Here is a 17,645-nt window from a genome sequence, read left to right on the forward strand (position 1 = left end):
ACACAAGTATTAAACATAATTTTGTTCATACTTTGTTTCAAACATTAGCTCTATTATTTCAATTTACATGAATTTGATAAATCAATTTACGAACCACAAGAGCAAGCCTTCAACAATTACCGATGGTTTAAAGACACACAGTATCTCAGTTGAGGGTTACCGCTTTATATCTTGCCTTTTAGCTGATGAAGCATTTGCACAGGAAGACAAGTCCATGGCTTCTTTTGAGAGAATGCAATCATTTTGGGTATCATTAATCTCTGTCGTCTGAGTGGTCGTGCTCGTTGTATAGAGCATCTTTTTTATAGACATAATGTCCAATCCGAAACAGATCTGGCAGAGCGAACACTCAAATCTTGGAATGCCATCGGATCCATTGAGAAGTTGTGGTTCTTTCTCAGAAATTCTTTATTATCACCATTTGGTTAGGAAAGGAAGAGGAACGACAAACGAGGTACTTTAATTTGAATCGACTCGGTGTTTTGTAACGATATCTTGGTTCTTTCCCGGTTCTACGGTACATATTACGGGCTCTCGTGGGCTCTGGATCCACTGCTTTTCAAGCCCATTTTCGGAGACAGGATTATCGATCTTGACGAAGACAGAGGAGAACCGGGAATCAGTTCGGGGGGACGGTGAAGAAAGTTGAGCACAACTTTTCCACTTTTGATCCCTCGAAACACGTTGATGGCTTCATCGTGAGAGCAATATTGGAGACTATGGCCATTCACTGCGAGGATCTCGTCACCTAAAAAAGATCAAGGTATCGTTAGCATTCCCAGGAGAGACAGAATACTTGTGACCGCGCATAATATGATGGTTTCTTAGAAGAAGAAGAAGAAGAAGCTAATATCAGGCTCATACTAGTGCCTTGCAAGGATACAGAAAGAACCTATCCAAGCATTGTGCTTCATTCAAGCCTGCCAAAAGCAATTTCCAAGAAGTTTCCCTTTACCCACGACTTTTGCAAAGAACACAATTTGTCATTTATACGAAATCTAAAGCTTTCCTTCGTATGTTCCCGTGTTTGCATTGGAAATGGTGGAACAACGTTTGTTTTTCGGGCTTAAATGGTAGGGTTAGCTCACCCGATCTTAAATCTGACATTCTTGTCTTTTTAAAATGGAACTTTAATTCTGACGAGAGCGTTGTGTTTCCTCGAGAAATTCTACCCTGCCAAACAATGAGTGCTAAAAGGTAATGGCAAGCATTCAAAGTGATCCCATGCGAGGCAAAGCAGAAAACAGAGAGCATAGTCAAGGCCTAAGGAAGTTCCATTTAATTTCAGAAATGAGAAGGAAAACGGCGAGAGGCATACTTTATGCACACCTGTCGTTTGCAATCCGCCATAAATTGACCTTATCTCCAAGTACAAATTCTTCGGAATTAGTATTCACAGCCAAGGTTCGTTCGCCTCGAAACCCGGAATTTCCAGAAGAAGCAAGGGGATAACTTTTTTGTGGATCCAATTTGAGTGGAAAACCCCGTTTCAAGTGTTTGATGGACCTGTTTTGAACTTTGAGCTATTCGTTATACTTTCTCCAAAGTCTCAATCTTGACAAGAACTTGTTTTATAAGTCAACATAACCCTTGGTTCGTGCTTCCGGTCTTTGAGTTTGTATGTACATCCATAAATTACCTTCCGACAAGGATCCATCCTCAGCGGCTTGGCCGTATTGGAAAATAGATTTGACAAAGATTCCCATACTCCCTCGGGGCGAATCGTTCCCTCCCACCACGCTAAAGCCAAGGCCCTTCTTGCCACATCCTTTCTCGTATTCCACTGTTTGCACGTTGGGAGGAAGTTTCCTCATCTTGTTGATCCCACCGGCGAGAATTGGCGAGCCATTGGTGATCATGCGACCTCTGCGCAATGGATGCTGTCCCTTGATCTTAGGCACTTCGGGCAATGATCGTTGTTCCCGGGCTCGGATCGACGAGAGACTACTGGTTAAACGGACTTGAGGCGGGGAGAAATGGTTCAACCCGGTGTTGGGCTGGCCCATTTGGGTTGACTCGGACTCCATCGCAGGAGGATTGGAAGAGGTCCTTTCCATATCGCTTTGGCACACTTTGATCACAGTCTTCAAGGCCGCCTCGCCACTCGATAAATCACAGATATCTAGTACAGATCCAGTGGAAGTTGGGGTTGAAGTTGTTGGGTTTCCCCCGTCTGGCAGTGATGCAGCGAGGTGAAGTATGATCTCCCCACTGATAGGGGCCGATTTGGGCCTGTCGATGACAGGCAGTCGGCGGCGCTTCTTGATCACTTGATTGTTCGTCCCATTTGGAGGCCTATCCGTGGCATGGCTTCTGGCCACGATCAGATCCACGGTCTTGGGAGCGTTTTTGAGCACGTCTCGAGCCTCTTCCATACTCAGTCCCCTTAAGGTCTGGCCATTGACATTAATGATCTCATCGCCGACATGAAACCTCCCATCCTGGGCGATGAGACCTCCGGGCTCGATGTAGGCAATCATGTAGCCTACTGTTCTCTTATCTTTGTTGAACTTCTTGGTAATGAGAACGCCCAATTCCGAGCCTTCTTCTTTGACGATGCGGTGAAGGCGGAATTGTTTATTCATCAAATTGGTCAAGATCGGTGGAAGGGATTCCCCAAAGTCCATGGGAACAGTGGTCGAAGTGGTCGAGAGAACCGACAAAGAATTGCTTTGCCCGTCATCATCGTCCCCGTCTTCACAATCCGTTTCATCGACATCATCGTTCTTGTTGCGCTCATGATGGTCATCGTCTTGTACATCGTCATTGGGCGGGATATTGCTATTCTCGTCGTTTTTGTTATTATTGACATCCATCCGGGTGGATTGCAACAGTTTGGTAACTTGCTCGGCATGTGTTTCACTAGGTTTTGTGTAATCCACAGTGACACTTGTCACATTCTCCGGACTTGGAGTCTCTTTCTTCGACGATGGATAATCCACGGATTTCTCTATCACAGCATAGATAGGTTGGATGGACGACAGTTTCTCCTCATCCGTTCGGTTGATAGTTTGAAAAAGGTCCAATGGGTTGTCCCCGAAAGAAATTGATGGTAGGGACTTGCACACATCACTTCTTCGATGGAAATCCTTCAACCGGGAATCACTGCGACAAATGGCACCATTTCGGGTCATGATGCTCTCCAAACTCAAGTCCTTCTCGGTATCAGAATCAAAGGAATTCTCTTTCACCGGAATAAACTCTTCTCGCCCGAGCTTGGGTTGAAAAAGGTTCCTGAGACTTTGGGGAAAGATGTCCCTCTTTGGTACAGGCTTAATGGGAAGGTCATCGATGGAGGTTCCAAAGTTCATGGTATTGCGATTCTCTTTCTCCAAATTCTCGACTAGTTGATCAGGGGAAGTACGACGGGATTCGGGAGAATGATTTGAGTTTTCTTCAAGGAGAATGGTATTGCTACGCAGTGAGCTGGGAGAGTCTTTGGCCGACTCTGAGCTTTTGGGCGTTTGATCTGAGTCATAGCCGGATTCATCTTGGGGAGCCACAGCTGGAACTGAAGATTGCAAGAGATCCTCTATGGCCAGGACCTCGGAGTTGGTGGAATTAGATTTCTGCACCATTGAAGGCAGAGACAGTGGTGATGACGATGGCGACGAAGGCGACGGATTCTTCTGACTTTGGCTTTCCTCTTTCAAGATCCCTTTGGTTGGTTTCACTTCCACCTTGGAACGACTAGGATCCTTCAGGATCGAAACGGTTGACTTGATTGATGCTATTGAGGTGGCTTTGAAATGACGGGGCTTTCGTCCTACCGATCGACCTCGCTCAGGCTCATCCTTGAATTTGACCACACGATCCTCTTTGGGCTTATTGCTCAACCCATCGTTGGCGAGCATTTCATTCAGATTCTCCAACGACGAGTTTCGTCTGCGAAATCTGGGAAGGAATGGAACAAATGAAGCAGCTAACGAAGAAGAACAACCACCATGATAAACTTTTATAGAATACCTGAAATTGTCGTGAGCGGCAAACGCCGGAATGAAGTAGGCAGCAGGGGGAACGTTGATCCTCTCGGTTGACTTTGATCGCCTTGGTGGGACCAAAACCGTTGGTCCACTCTGTTTGCACGAACAATGAGGAGGATCCAAAGCAATGACGCCAGGTGAGAATTCCATCAGTTGCAAAGGCTCTGGAACTTGGGAGGGAACACCTGATCGACCGTGAAGCAGGAATTTTCTGATGGATTCCACGCGACCGATTCGTTTGGAGTCTCCGTTATTACAAGAGTCGTCACGACTTGGTCGTCCTCGATTTCTGGACCTTGATCTACCACGGGACCGAGGAGGCTCATGTTCGCCTGAAAACAAGACCAGAATTTCAAGTATTTGACGCATTTGAAAGCCTGCATTGTCTTCCAAGTTTCTTCTCCGATTCTTGGCGAGTGCCAAGACTTGCAGTAAGTTCTACTTTTAGATTGTTAATTCTACTGAATGAGTCAAAAAAACTTGTGGATATCAACGAAACGGAAACCAGTAATATGCGAAATGATGCGTCTCATTTATTTGTCATATTTCCACTCTTTTATGTGATTAATCGTACCCTTCTTGGGCCAGGGACCGCTCAGATTAAGTTTTTTTTTCAACTGAGATGTTTCAAAGAACAAATCATTTCAAAGTACACACTAAGTACGAAAAAATTAGCAAAAGATAAAAATGTTTTTGAATTTCGGGAGTGGAGTTTAGGGCAAGGTTTTGTAAATATAGGCAACCAATTGAACATTTTTGCAACGAAAGATCATTTCGATTGAGGGCTGACAAATGAGTGATTAGTTGATGAACTTAATTAGCACTCGTCATTTTTCTACCACTGCAAACCATGTGCAGTTATCTAAATCCAGAGCATTTGTGCTCATTTACGGAAGAGTTTATCCCAGGAGACATAATAAAAGGGTCTTCGCATCCACTTTGAAAGGCTTGTTTAACTCGACTCAATGGCCTCACTCACCTCTGACGATCTGTGGTTCCTCTTGAAAAGAAGGCATATCACCACCCCAAGGAATAAGCCCTTGGGGAGCGTGTGGATGACCGCCGGGGCCGATAAACACCGGGTAACCATGCAAACCTCCATAACGAGCATCCACAGGGAGACTACCTCCTTTGGCAAATCTGGCCGTCGATCCTGACAAAGAGGCCCCATGGGAGACGACATGGTTCGGATGGCGGTGAGAATGCGAAATGTGAGGCCCTGGGTGATGATGATGGTGGTGGTGATGATGCAAGGGTGTGCTCGGAGAAGTGGTGGTAGTGGTGGTGGTGGCAGTGGCCATTGACCCCGTGCCAATCACCACCAAACCTGATGAGGATGAGCAAGACCCGGTTAAGGTCACTTTTTGCGAGGCTTGCGACGACGACAACGAGGACGCAGAGGAACGGCTGGAGGGACCACGTGCGACTGGTTGAGTAGCATCATGGTGGCCTTGCTTACGGTTCCAGATTCGTTTCATGACTTGACCTCTCTGTGAAAAAAAAGACAAGCTATTATGTACATTCCCAGGACGTGCTTGGGTGTTTTGTTGGTTTTATTGCATGAATTGCCACTTGTGGCATGACTTGGACATTGATTTCATTCTTCTTCAGTGACAAGGCCATTGTCAATCTCGAGAACAAAACTCCGAAGGAAAATCCTAGTTATTACTGAAGTAGCACATTCTTTCACGGTTTCTACTCAAGAACAGGTCGGCCATTCATCGAGTTTTGGACGGAGACAAGGAATAATGGCCAGGATACACCATGGTCTGTGCCATGAGGGGCCCTTTTGTTCGTTTACATACTACTTTCAGTGCCGTGGTGAGAGGAACCATCAATTTGGGGGATAACTAGTTAACCTTTAGATAATTTTTTTCTGGGACGGAATCGATAAGTATGACCGTCATTATTAAGTGATCTATAAGTGAGTGAACTCCGCCTCATCCTTTTCCGTCTTCGTCCTAGTTTCGTCATCAAAATGAGGTCTTCGCTCGTAGCTAATTGAGAGATTAATAGGTTCATAATGGAGCACTCATAAATGTGTCAACCGGAACGAAATTGAGCACCAAAACGTATTTTTTTCTAAATTCAGCGTCATTCACTTCAGTACGCAAGAACTATTCCAGTTGAAATGAGAAAATGGACGTGAAACAAGATGACGAGGAGCTAAATGAGTGCTTCAAATCTAAAAGCTATCTCGACTCTGAAGGACAATATTGAAAGTGATTCGACTAAAATAGTCATATTGTGGAATATCACGAATTATCACAAATCAGGGGACGAACATTCACGCTACTTTCAAATGCCATTTCTCATCCTCCATACTATAAAGCAGTTGTACTTGTCGACCTACAAAATGCCCAAGTGAACATTTCTCTCGGCTTCGCCCCTTCAGACCTTACCACCCACCATGGTGGCTAAACCACAATCAAATTATTCCGATTGAGTCGAAACATGCCAAAAGTTTTCATGGCTTATGCTTTACCGCATAAAAATGGTCGATCGCGCAACAAGCGGTTCAAAGTTTTCCATGGCGGCCGAAATCACAGACGTTGGTTGCAATTTGTTCTGTGCGAAAACGTCTTTGAACGACGCCGATTTCTCCGCGCACCGTCCAGAATTCTACGTACTACAATAGCTGGAAGGCCACCATCAAATATTGAATCAAGAGCACCGAGAGATGATTACGGAGGAGAAAACAACCATTTCAATTGTCAGAAGAGACACCTCAAGCAATGAGAATCCATTGGCTCGAAATTTAATAGATATTGAAAGCCATAACGCGTGCTAAGCGTTCATCTATTATCTCTACTTTCTACCTCAGAGCTCTATCTCGATTTCCTTCCACCAAACCAGCCACACACACATCGAACCATTAGTCACAAAGTTTCAAAAATATCTCATATTCATCGTACTGACAAGTGAACAATAAGCCTGTTGTTCATTGACACCTTAGATCTGAGAAAACCAAACAGCCACTTGGCAATTCCCTCCTATTCATTCAAGGACAAGTGTGTAGCTACAGTTGAATCGAGTCAATAATCCAGTCGGCACCTCTTCAGTGGGCTCATCATAAAAGACTTTTCTCACAAATGGCAATTGCGAGCGACAATCCATCCAGACCGACAACCAAGCTATGTACGAGTACTGGATTGGCGTCCGTTCCACCTTTCTTGCGTATTATACGAGTCAATCGTACCTCCATACGTACATACATAGGTACATACGTACGTAGACACCCATGCTCCACGCTCTCTACGATGAATTCCCTCTCGCCCGACAGGATCGGAAGCACGAGTAATGATTGCTCATGGAGACGTCCAACCATCCATTTCGTGCATGCACTTTGGGCCGTCGTACATTCAACTTTGGGAGTCTGTGAGTGTCTTTAATGTGCGCAAAAAATCATCAACCTCACGAATTCTGGTCGGGTTGAGTACATACGTACACTTGATGTAGTTTAGGAATGCCTTCATAGTCGGGCATGGACCGATGATGCATGTATTTAGGACGTTCAGAATCTCACGAGATACCGGCGTTGTGACAATTTAGGCCCGTTTTGCAGGATGAACGAAGGTCGCCTTACTTTCGTTTGTCTTGAATTTGGAGCCTCGGGTAATTTGACCCAATGACGCGATGGCTCGCGGTAGTTCAACCCTCAAAGGAGGTTGACTGTGAGTTCAAATTCGAATTTGGCAATGGAAAGAGGAACAATTCACCCGAGGTGGGCTCAGCGATTGCCTCGTTGGCTTTGAATGCCAGGGAAACCAGGGAAAGAGTATCCATTAGGGCCCGAAATATTTCATCTTATAACACAAGACGGGAGACAAGCAAGGCTAGGCAGGGATGCGATGCCCCACAATCATCGGTTCAGATTTCAGGGAAGGCGCGAATAATTTTTAACAAATTATAGTTTCTGTCGTAAATTGGGCTTTGAACCTCGAGAAGTTCTGTGTTTATCTCTGAAAAGACTTTCCTTTCACCTGTTCAGCAAAATGTGAGGTGAACAAGGAGGAGGAGGAGGAGGAGGAGGAGGAGAAGGTCCTCAAAGGGTGTGCATAAAGCATCGGTGAATAACGTTATCCCATTTCAAAAAGACCTCCCCCTCCATTGTACTCGCTTTGAGCGTCTTCTGACGATGCGAAGGAACAAAAGAGCTTACCCAAATAATGGTCGAATCGCCATCAACTGATTAAACTCAAGTTTTTCCATTGAGAAGAGCCAGTCCGAACACGGTACGGGGCCAGGGGAAACAGAGGGCATTTGAATGCGGGCTCTATGATTAACAAATGCATTTTCAGACAGGCTGATACAGTTGACGAGTTCCCCTTGGTACTTATTCAAAAACTGCTAATCAACCTGAAGGGTCCCACGAAGGCTCGTTCAGTTCCCAGTAGGCAGCAGTCCATTGCTAACAAACAAGCTGGTTGGCCATTTTGATGATAACCATCCTTCATGAAATAGGTGTGGGTGTGATCATGTGATCATAGGAATTCGGAAAACATGCTTTGTAACATTTGTGCCCGGACTTGCTTGCGCTCCACGTGTGAATATCTGTTGAATATCTGTTGACTAACAGGGTGGAAATGATCCCTCCGTAATAGCGGCGGATATTGGAGGTACAAGCGAATTGTGAAGGGAATACACAAATCAGGGCATTTCCTGTGTTCACTTTCTAATCAAATTACTCACATTCAACCCACCCAGCCCCAGCTTACTCCTCGGTACCAAAGAACATTGCATGCACTGAGCTAATAGGAAAGCGACCCCGTAGGCCAAAAACGACGAAGACTTCAACGACGACGACGATCATGACGAAGAAGAAGAAGACATCCTTCTCCAAATCCACTGGAGTCTCAATCACTCTTGGAGAAGCCGACTTGCTCGCCGTCGGTCGACGACGGGGGCATGAGGAGTCGGAATGATGGTGATGATGACGATGATGATGATGATGACGGTGATCCTGTTGGTGGTGATGGTGGAAAAGAACTCAAGTGAACCTTTGAAATGCCTTTACACAGACGTATTAAGGAAACACACATACGTACGTACATGCACACACACACACACATGCCTGGTATTTTCTTCGTCCTGCGCCTGCTACTGTAAGACTACCAACATCATCATCATGATCACCATCACCATCACCACCACCATCGCTAGTACCGTGGGTAACAATGCTCGGAGTTGTACGACGAAAAGCGAGTCACCGACCGACTGGCTTGAAGAAGGTTTCCCCGCTTGTGGTGGTGCCAGCAGCAACTTTCGGACTCGCCAATTGTCTTGGACTTGATCTATTTGAGGCCCTCTGGTATTGTTCCTAGTGCTAGGCCCAAGTGAACACAGAAAGAAGGCTCCCAGCAACTTTTTCGGACAAAAATTGTGTCTTCTTCATTGTCCGTTTTGACTCAATGGTTAAGCAACCCGGAAAAGAGACCGGACTTGGATGTTCTGTCAAGCAAGCACATGTCGTTCCGTACGATGATGATGAATCTTTGCTCTCTACATCATATACTTCCCCAAAACCAACGTTTATATTAAGCCCCAAATGCACGATTTCGACCAAAAACTTCAACCAGCTATCTAGGTAAAGGTTGGAGGCCGAGCATTGATTGATTTGCGATTGTGCTCATTTTGAAGACATCGATCAAATTCTAGGATGAGCGGAGAGATCAAGCGAATGAGGAAGAAGAAGATGGAGAAGGAGACGACGAAGGAGTCGCTGCGTAGCAGTGAAGGTGAAGTCTTAAAAATGTATCTGTGTCGGACGAATGCTCTTGACGAGGCCCACCAAAGATCACCTCCTCCTTCTCCTCCCCTCCCCCCTCCTGTGCCATGTAGAACACATCGAGCTATGAAGTAAGTCCACATTGCGACCTGATGGCACTTCTACTGATCAGCCATCCAAACCGCCTTCACCAAGGTGAGAGATCGAGGAATCCAATCATCCATTCATTCATCGATCCAGCCATCCATCCATTCCATCCATCCATCTAGCCGTCCATTCATCCATCCATCGATCTAACAATCAACCTTCTTAATCGGCATGTATTCAATGATATTAGTCGACAGTACTACTCGCATATGCCCTAAAATTGTAGACCAAAAAGATCTCACGAGTCCGCTTGTGATTGCTGTTGTTGTTCTTGATGCTGGCAATGCCCGCATTCATCACCCTCACATAATTAGCCCTCAATCTCTTTGTAGATGTTGTATGAGAGATTAGTCTGAATAGAGGCCAAGGAAATGCTCCAAGGCTAGAGCGTCATTTGTATCGGGAGGAAATCTCTTAAGTTTGGCCCTTAAACGTCTCAGTTCATAGTTTAACGTTTCGTGGCCTCGTCTGCGTTTCACGGCTCTGGCCAGCCACTGCCTTGAAATAAGAGCTGGCATTCCTGAGAGTTCCTCAACTATCAGTCTATCATTGAAGAGCCCTTCGGCTCCGAATGATTGCTAATAATGAAACTGAAAAGTTTCCCTCATGTTCAAACATCATTGGAAATTCAAGTATCAAAGCGGCTTCTTTGGTTGAATTGCGTCATGGATTCATGATATTCAAAAAAGAGAGAGGGGTTTCTATATATCAGCTCACCAGGAGTGATATGCGTACCATGTGTACACATGCACACACGCATGCACACACATGCGTTCATGAAAAGAGCAGACAGACATCTCTGTGAGATTGGGCTCCCCCAACTGTAAATCTATGCACTCTCGGCTTCCAAAGATCAAGGATAGCTAATGATGAACTCTGAACTGAGATCATTGATGAAAATCGTCATTATCATGGTTAGAGCGATTGGAAATGAATTGCCATACATCATAACAAGATCAAGCATGGGAAAAAACCGCTCCGCTTTTTCGCTAAGTCTCGGTTTCCTTCGCGGGAACTCTAAATTCAGGGATTTGGTAAATAATCCATGTTACGTAGAACGAGCTTAAAGAAATAAGTGGGGAAGAACCAACGGGATACACTTGATATTATCATTTTGATTCATTTGAGCCATAAAATCATAAAGAGTACATATGGTGTTTCTAGGAAGTTGACCAGGCCAACTGATGTTAGCTCATCTCATTTGGTGGCCACCCAAATCACCTTGAACTTTGACATGTCCATTTCCAAACCAAAGTCGAAGAGTGATCCTTGGTCATGCAACAACCAGTGGCACTAACGTTGAACGAACAATGGACACTCAAGACTCCACTCTCATCATGATGATGATGATCATCTTCTTCTTTTCTGCAGTCGTTCTGGCTCATCTTCGAATTCTCGTCAGTCAAGCAGCGAGCTCAACTTCAAAAGGCGGAAGGATTGGAACGAAAAATACCAGTCTTGAGTTTGGCCGTTGCAGGGTCTTCCTGGTATATAAATTTGCAATTTCATGAAGTACAATTGAGTACAAAGTATCACCACCAGTGAGAGGTGCATATGCTAAGTATTGATTCACGAGCTTGGGCATTAGTCAATTCTCCGATATTCAATGATGTTCGGGCTCATCTGCTAACTGATTTTTTACCAACCTAAGATCTTGCGTCAAAATATTCAACAGGATCCGAGCAAGGAATTAGTGAGGAGTTATTGTTTTGGGTCTAGATAGTGGTAGCTGTGATAAGCACATGAATGTAACCCATAATTCATTGTTCCGCAGAGGGCTCTACCAAGACGAAGAAAGAGTATTATGGTTTCTCTTCTTGGTTGATTATCAAACGGATGGCAATCGAGAATATTCAGAGATAAAATTGTTTTTCCAAGTTGGGTGGCTACTTCTGTTAGATAATTCTTGACTTGAAGATCGGTTGTGATTAGATTGATTTGAGTTATTATCAATTGCAACTGCTTCCAAATTATAATGCAATTACAATGCTTTTTCAATGTTGGGCCAATTCGGTGCCTAATTTTTCATATCATGATCAATGACGGAAGCACTGTCAAAAATAAGGCAATGGTCAAATTTTGAAAACTAAATGTTAGTATCAAAAATGATACGTGAATAAGAATGCCATTGAAATTTGCAATTGAAATATTGCAAATACATGTGCTGAAATGTAATCAATTTCAATAACAATTAACTGCAATCGCTTGCGAATAAAAAATGAAATGATGATAACATTGCAGGCTTGCGGACACAATACATAGAAACTTGCTTTATAAATGCCGCTTTGTTAAGGCCCCTTTTGTATTAGATAGAATGATATCAAAGTGGCAGCAATTTTTTTTAGTGGCTCTGCTAACTAGTGACCTTTTTCTAAAAGTATTCTTTCTGAAATCAGTCATTCGACGAAATGAAGTTATCAAGTGACGCTTCGTAGTTTCAAGATTCGAGTTGATTTTTTATTTTGATAACTATCTCGAAAACAGGAGATAGTTGAATCCATCGCATTAAGCGATAACGTAGATGGATTCATTCACCTTGAGAGAGTGAGGAGGTGAGAGCAGATGGAACGAGACTTGCCGGCTAATCCAGCTTCAAGTTCCACTAAATGCCTTCCTGGTCGAACTCCATCCACTCAGTCACCTTTTTGGAGGTCGACCGGGGCTATTAGCTCAGTGCCATACAGGGTGGAAAGAAATTAAGGGCCGCTCTTTGTCGTTTCTGAAAATCCTACCACCTAACTCAAAGAATGATTTGGTCAGATTGAATCTCCAGTTTTCATTAAAAAGGATTATTGAAAAACCTAACACCATACCACGAATGATCCGATTTTACTCCAAAGAAGATTGGTAACCTTCTGATGTTTGGCCACCTAAAGATTGAGTCTTGAAAATCCAGATTTCGGTCGTCGGCCCGGTCTGTTCAAAAAGGATTTATGGCATTTCCATGAGGGTCTCCACTTTCCAATGGTTTGAGGATAAACACTGAAAGGCTCACCAACGTTCCTTTGTCTTTACCGGCCTTCATGATGCCCTTAGCCTTGGTTCTGACCTTCAGACTGCGCTCACTTGAATTTTCAGACATTGTTTTGACGGCACTTTATCAGAGGGTTACCCATCGCCTCCAGGATATCGTTAGACCATTCGTAATATGTCACCAGGTACTTAACAGTTCCTCTTAATGAATGCGTGTGGTTTAATGTCGAAAAAATCTTTGAGCAGGGAGAAATGTTATGAAAAACAGCCATGGAGGCCCTTAATTTCTTTACACCCTGTACATACACGTACACTAAAAAGATACCCTCATACTTGTACAAAAGACAGCGTGGATGGGTAGGATCATCAGGGCGATGCAGACGACCACGACCACAGCCACGACGACGACATCAGTCACCTTTTCCCAAGTGTTTAAATTAGACGCGAGAATAAGAAGCAGCCCGAGCAGGCCTTCTACAGAGTGCGTACGAATGATTCATACTCATAGGGACCATACGAGTTTCGGGCTCGTCTCTCGTGCGCGGTGGCTCGATATACAATTGAAGGATAGGATAGGAGCTAGACAAGTGGATGGTAGGGGTTCAATCGAAGTACCACCGGGAATCTTGAGCACCTCCCTCCAAATGGTTTCTTACTCCATGCTTCCTTCCTTGACTGCTTGCCTGCTTGCTTGCTTGCACGCTTGTTGCATGGATTAGGGAAGGGGACCCGGTACTCTACTGTACTGTACGCGTAGAGAATGGACGAGCGAGAATTTCAACCCAAATCAGGCCGACCAGACCCACGAAGGGGGAAAATGATTGGTGGTGAAGGTGGAAGAGGTGATCAGAGTTTGGTGGTGGTTGACCGTGAACAAAACGCGGAAGAATGCATTCCCGTCGTCCAGGATTTCTTTCGCAATATGACATTGGGTTGGAGTGCTCAATATTCGAGTGGCCAAAAACGGAGACAGTTTGACAGACATTCTTGACCATTCTGAGAATGAACTTCAATCCATCGAGGATGAAAGGGAATTTCCGACTCGGCCCAGGGCCTTTGTGTGATTTGACAGAACGGAATTAGAACCAAGGAATAGGCGATGGAGGAGAAAGAGCCGATAAACTTATGGATAGATGATGGTGATGGTGATGATGATGATGATGATGTCGAAACTTTCATAGCCTGAGTTGCATAAATGCACTAATTGAGACGCTTGAATGACAGACAATGATCGTGCACAAATGCCAACTGCTGTAATTCCCAGACGAATGTTTTCGATCAAGTCCGATTATTTTCTAGATTCCCCATTTGTCAGTGTTAAGGCCGTCATCATATGGAGCAATTGGATTCCGTCCAAGGCAGAGGAAGAAATGCCCTTTACGACACAACGGAGGTAGATGAATGGTCAGTGATTCGTTTCGTCTGTATCTGCGGGGTACACATTACACACACACACACACACACACACACTCACACACTGACTGTCATATGTGAACCAGTGTGCATTGCATGGTAAATTGATGATGGCAGTGGTGGCGGTTGAATGTGGGAAATTCAATTTGTGAATGTGCTCTCTCGACTAAGATCCATTCTCAGGGTGTTGCTTACGTCTCCTATTTACTAGATTGATCACACTCTACAGCCGTTTGCTTGGGTGCACATCATGTGGTGGTGGTGTTTGTGGCTAAGCATAATCATATGTAGGATGTAGTACGCGATGGACATCAGCGTTGCCCGCAAAACCATGTACCAAGACATGTAGCATGTACTCGCTGCTTATCGTCGTTCGGGAATGAAAAATGCATAGCCACTTAATCTTATGAGCGGAGAGTCACACGAGCCAGAGAGTTTCTGGTTCAAATGAGGAGCTGCTTGTTTCCAGTTCTCTGGAACCTCATTTCATTCACGGATGCTGGAGAGAATAGCATCGAAGCCAATTCAGAATCCATAACAACCATTTATTTTGGGAGAAGCCGCCCACTCAAGTACACTTGTCTCGACTTAAACGCAATAGAGTAGATAGATGGCAGAGGAAGGCATGCCAGCCTGCTTTAGAAATGCAACAGGGTCAGTAAAGCTATTCAATAAATGCTGCAAATCATAGAGCCACGGAGGCATTAGTTTTAGAGAGATGCTTCCTCCCGAATACAAAGATTGCCGTCTCTTAATATTAAAAGGATTTGTTGTTTCATGTGACATTAGGAGAAAAGATTCGAGTTTGGCTATCAATGACCATATTGTGGATAAGAAGCAAACCACACCAGCATTTAAGGTACTCTAAGTTTTTCACCTTTATGATTCACTCTTTTAAAACAAAATTGGAATCTGCCTGTGTGTTGCTGTGTCTGTAGAATTTCAAGTGGTAAGTTATGGTTGAGGCCTAGTCAGCTCACAAGGCGTTGACAGAGCTTTGCCATTGCCATCAGAACACGAAACCAATGAAAACTCGAGCGTAGAGATCCATTTGAAAGAAAGGAATATGGTTGAGTCATTTATCAGATTCAAAAAGAGCACGGATTTGTCAAGGAGTCGAGATTCCTCAGGTTCGGCGGATATGTATCCGAATTCTTTTTTGCACTCGCTTTCGAATCTTGACTGAGAGGAGGAAACAGAAATGCAAATTTGAAAATCAGATGTTGAAATAAATCCTGCCATCTTCTGGTCTCTAGCTTCTAGATCATTGTGAAGCATAAGCATATGCATGAGCATAAGCATTGCAGAGATATGGATGGGCACGAATTGGGGAAGATTACTTTCGCTCCAAAGTCGATTGATAAGCCAAAGGTTTTGCCTCATTCACTCACACTCGTGAGATCATTGGTTTTTTAGGCCCACATATGCCAAAGGAATGCAACGAAGGCAAAAACGCTTGTGCTCACTTCTGAGCTCCCGACTTTGAGTGCTGGTTAACCTCATGGACAAATTCAGATTTGAGTCACCACCCAATAATTATGAATAAGGCTCAGAATTTCTACACCCCAGGCAGAGTTGATTCCCCTCTAATACCAAGAAGCGGGAGCACCGAAGTAAATCACAAAAGCTCCCCACTCACGAAAATATGTAAAGGCTCGAAAATAAATCATAACCACTGGCTTTCTCTGGCATGTACGTGCGTATTTTAAAGTTCAAAATCGTCTCAAAATTGTTTTTGCGGTCGCAATTCCTCGTTGTCGTCGACATCAATGCCTTGTAACGTGCTTTACACAAGAAGCATATTAAGACATAAGAGGTCCCTTTTATCGCTAGCCAGGAGTCAAGTCTTTCAAGTGGAAAATTGGCTCTTGATTCTTGGCTCTGGGAAAGTCAAATTTAGTCCAAAAACTGATTGCTCTTAAAATGTCGTCAAGTCTTGAGAAGTGCACGAAACTTGAAAGTACCCTGAATTGGCAATGTGACAGTGTGTGTATATACTGTACGCACACTGCACAGGGCTAGTGGAAAACGAATGGGACTTTCCTCGTATTAAGACGGGTGTGACAGTTGCTGATGATCAGACATCAATCTCGAGGGTGGGATTGCCGCAACACCAGATCACGTATCACATTTGATTTTTCAATTAAAAAAAAATCGAACCACCAGTCGCTCAGCATTTCACCGTGGCTTTATCGATCCGTCATCATCGACAAGTGAGGGTGTGTGTGTGTGTGTATGTGTGTCTGTGAGAGAGTGAGTATGAATGACTGAAGATGTATTCACCGTGTGTCTTGACCATAAAGTAATTCCTCGCTGGTTGGACATTGGAATTGGACAATTCGACACTGTTACTCTGTTCTATATTAACCACACGCATATCAGTACAGTTCTGTAGTCGGACTAGATCTTGCGAAATCAAAGCGTAAAGACTCAAGACAGTGGAAAGCGATAGTGATAGCGGTGCATTGACATTGGTGTACGAGAGGCTGTCTTCATGATATCATCTCGAGATCCCTTGATCCAGCTGTGGTTTTATTGAAAGAAACCATCCTGCCATAGCATTTGTCCGTTTGGAGATTGTTTGCACAAAAGCAGAAAGGCGAAGGCGTGAAGTATTGCTGTACAAAAGTACTGCTGCCACTGGACTTCTATGTACTTCTATATACTCGTACTAAGAAAACTGCATGCACCAATTTCTTTCTCTTTGGGCAGACTGACAATTGAAAAGTACAATAGACTCTGAACAGTTCAGAATGAAGAGCTTTTTTGCTACGGAACTGTGAATGGAGGTTGTATTTTGTTCTGTGTGACAAATCAGAACACAACACAACACACACACACAACTCAAAATTTTCTCCTCAGCAAAGCTCAGCTACAACTCCTCATTGTTTCCGTTAAAAACGGAAACTTTGGTAGACTTGACAAAGTTCATTCCATCTCTCAGAAAACTCGGTCGAAAATGAAAATGTTCAAGAGAGCGTTCAGTGGAAGTCAAAAATAGGTTCAAAAAGAGTATTCTGGACCAATGGAGTCTACCAAAGATACTTTCTATAGATTATCGACACACATACTGATCCGAAACCAAGCAAATCTTTGACAATACGAATGAATTATTCATCGGCGAGAAAATGATTGCAATTTGCCATCGAGATTCTCCACACTAAAACAGAAGAAGTAAGTGCATCAATTCAGAAGACTATCGTATGAATCAGAGGTGTTGAAAAATCATAAAAAAACACAAGTGCTCACACTGTTAGGATGGGAAGAAGCAACTAAATAAATCAAGTGTTCTCATTCTGAGCGAGCAATTGAAGTCTTTCACTTTCATGTCGACAATCATCCAAGACAAACTGCGAGCCCCAGCCAGGTAGAGTTACAGCGTTACTTGAAGCAAGAACCAG

General features: G+C 44.0%; 1 protein-coding gene and 1 long non-coding RNA gene across 5 annotated transcripts in view; one reads left to right on the forward strand and one right to left on the reverse strand.

Moving 5' to 3' along the window:
- Window positions 1–73: 73 nt before the first annotated feature.
- LOC131879486 (uncharacterized) overlaps window positions 74–17,645 on the reverse strand; it is a 22,152-nt gene continuing 4,580 nt past the window's right edge. Inside the window, exons 2-5 of one of the 2 annotated variants that reach the window (XM_059225832.1) lie at window positions 4,963–5,473; window positions 3,967–4,315; window positions 1,640–3,894; window positions 74–748 (exon numbers count right to left, since the gene is read on the reverse strand). In XM_059225832.1, coding sequence (XP_059081815.1) covers window positions 525–748; window positions 1,640–3,894; window positions 3,967–4,315; window positions 4,963–5,461 — 3,327 coding nt within the window. In that variant the 5' untranslated portion in view covers window positions 5,462–5,473 and the 3' untranslated portion in view covers window positions 74–524. Of the gene's footprint in view, window positions 749–1,639; window positions 3,895–3,966; window positions 4,316–4,962; window positions 5,845–17,645 lie in introns of those variants that run through there. The other variant, XM_059225831.1, reaches the window with a different exon arrangement.
- On the forward strand, window positions 5,929–10,456 carry LOC131879487 (uncharacterized). Of its 3 annotated transcripts, XR_009373160.1 has the most exons (4): window positions 5,929–7,361; window positions 8,691–8,910; window positions 9,147–9,570; window positions 9,642–10,456. It is a non-coding gene; the product is annotated as an uncharacterized LOC131879487 (long non-coding RNA). The 3 variants fall into 3 exon arrangements; XR_009373159.1 differs by lacking the exon at window positions 5,929–7,361 and having other exon boundaries at window positions 8,533–8,940; XR_009373158.1 differs by lacking the exon at window positions 5,929–7,361 and having other exon boundaries at window positions 8,533–8,910.

The sequence above is a fragment of the Tigriopus californicus genome, chromosome 4, assembly GCF_007210705.1.
Source record: "Tigriopus californicus strain San Diego chromosome 4, Tcal_SD_v2.1, whole genome shotgun sequence".
Taxonomy (NCBI): Eukaryota; Metazoa; Arthropoda; class Copepoda; order Harpacticoida; family Harpacticidae; genus Tigriopus; species Tigriopus californicus.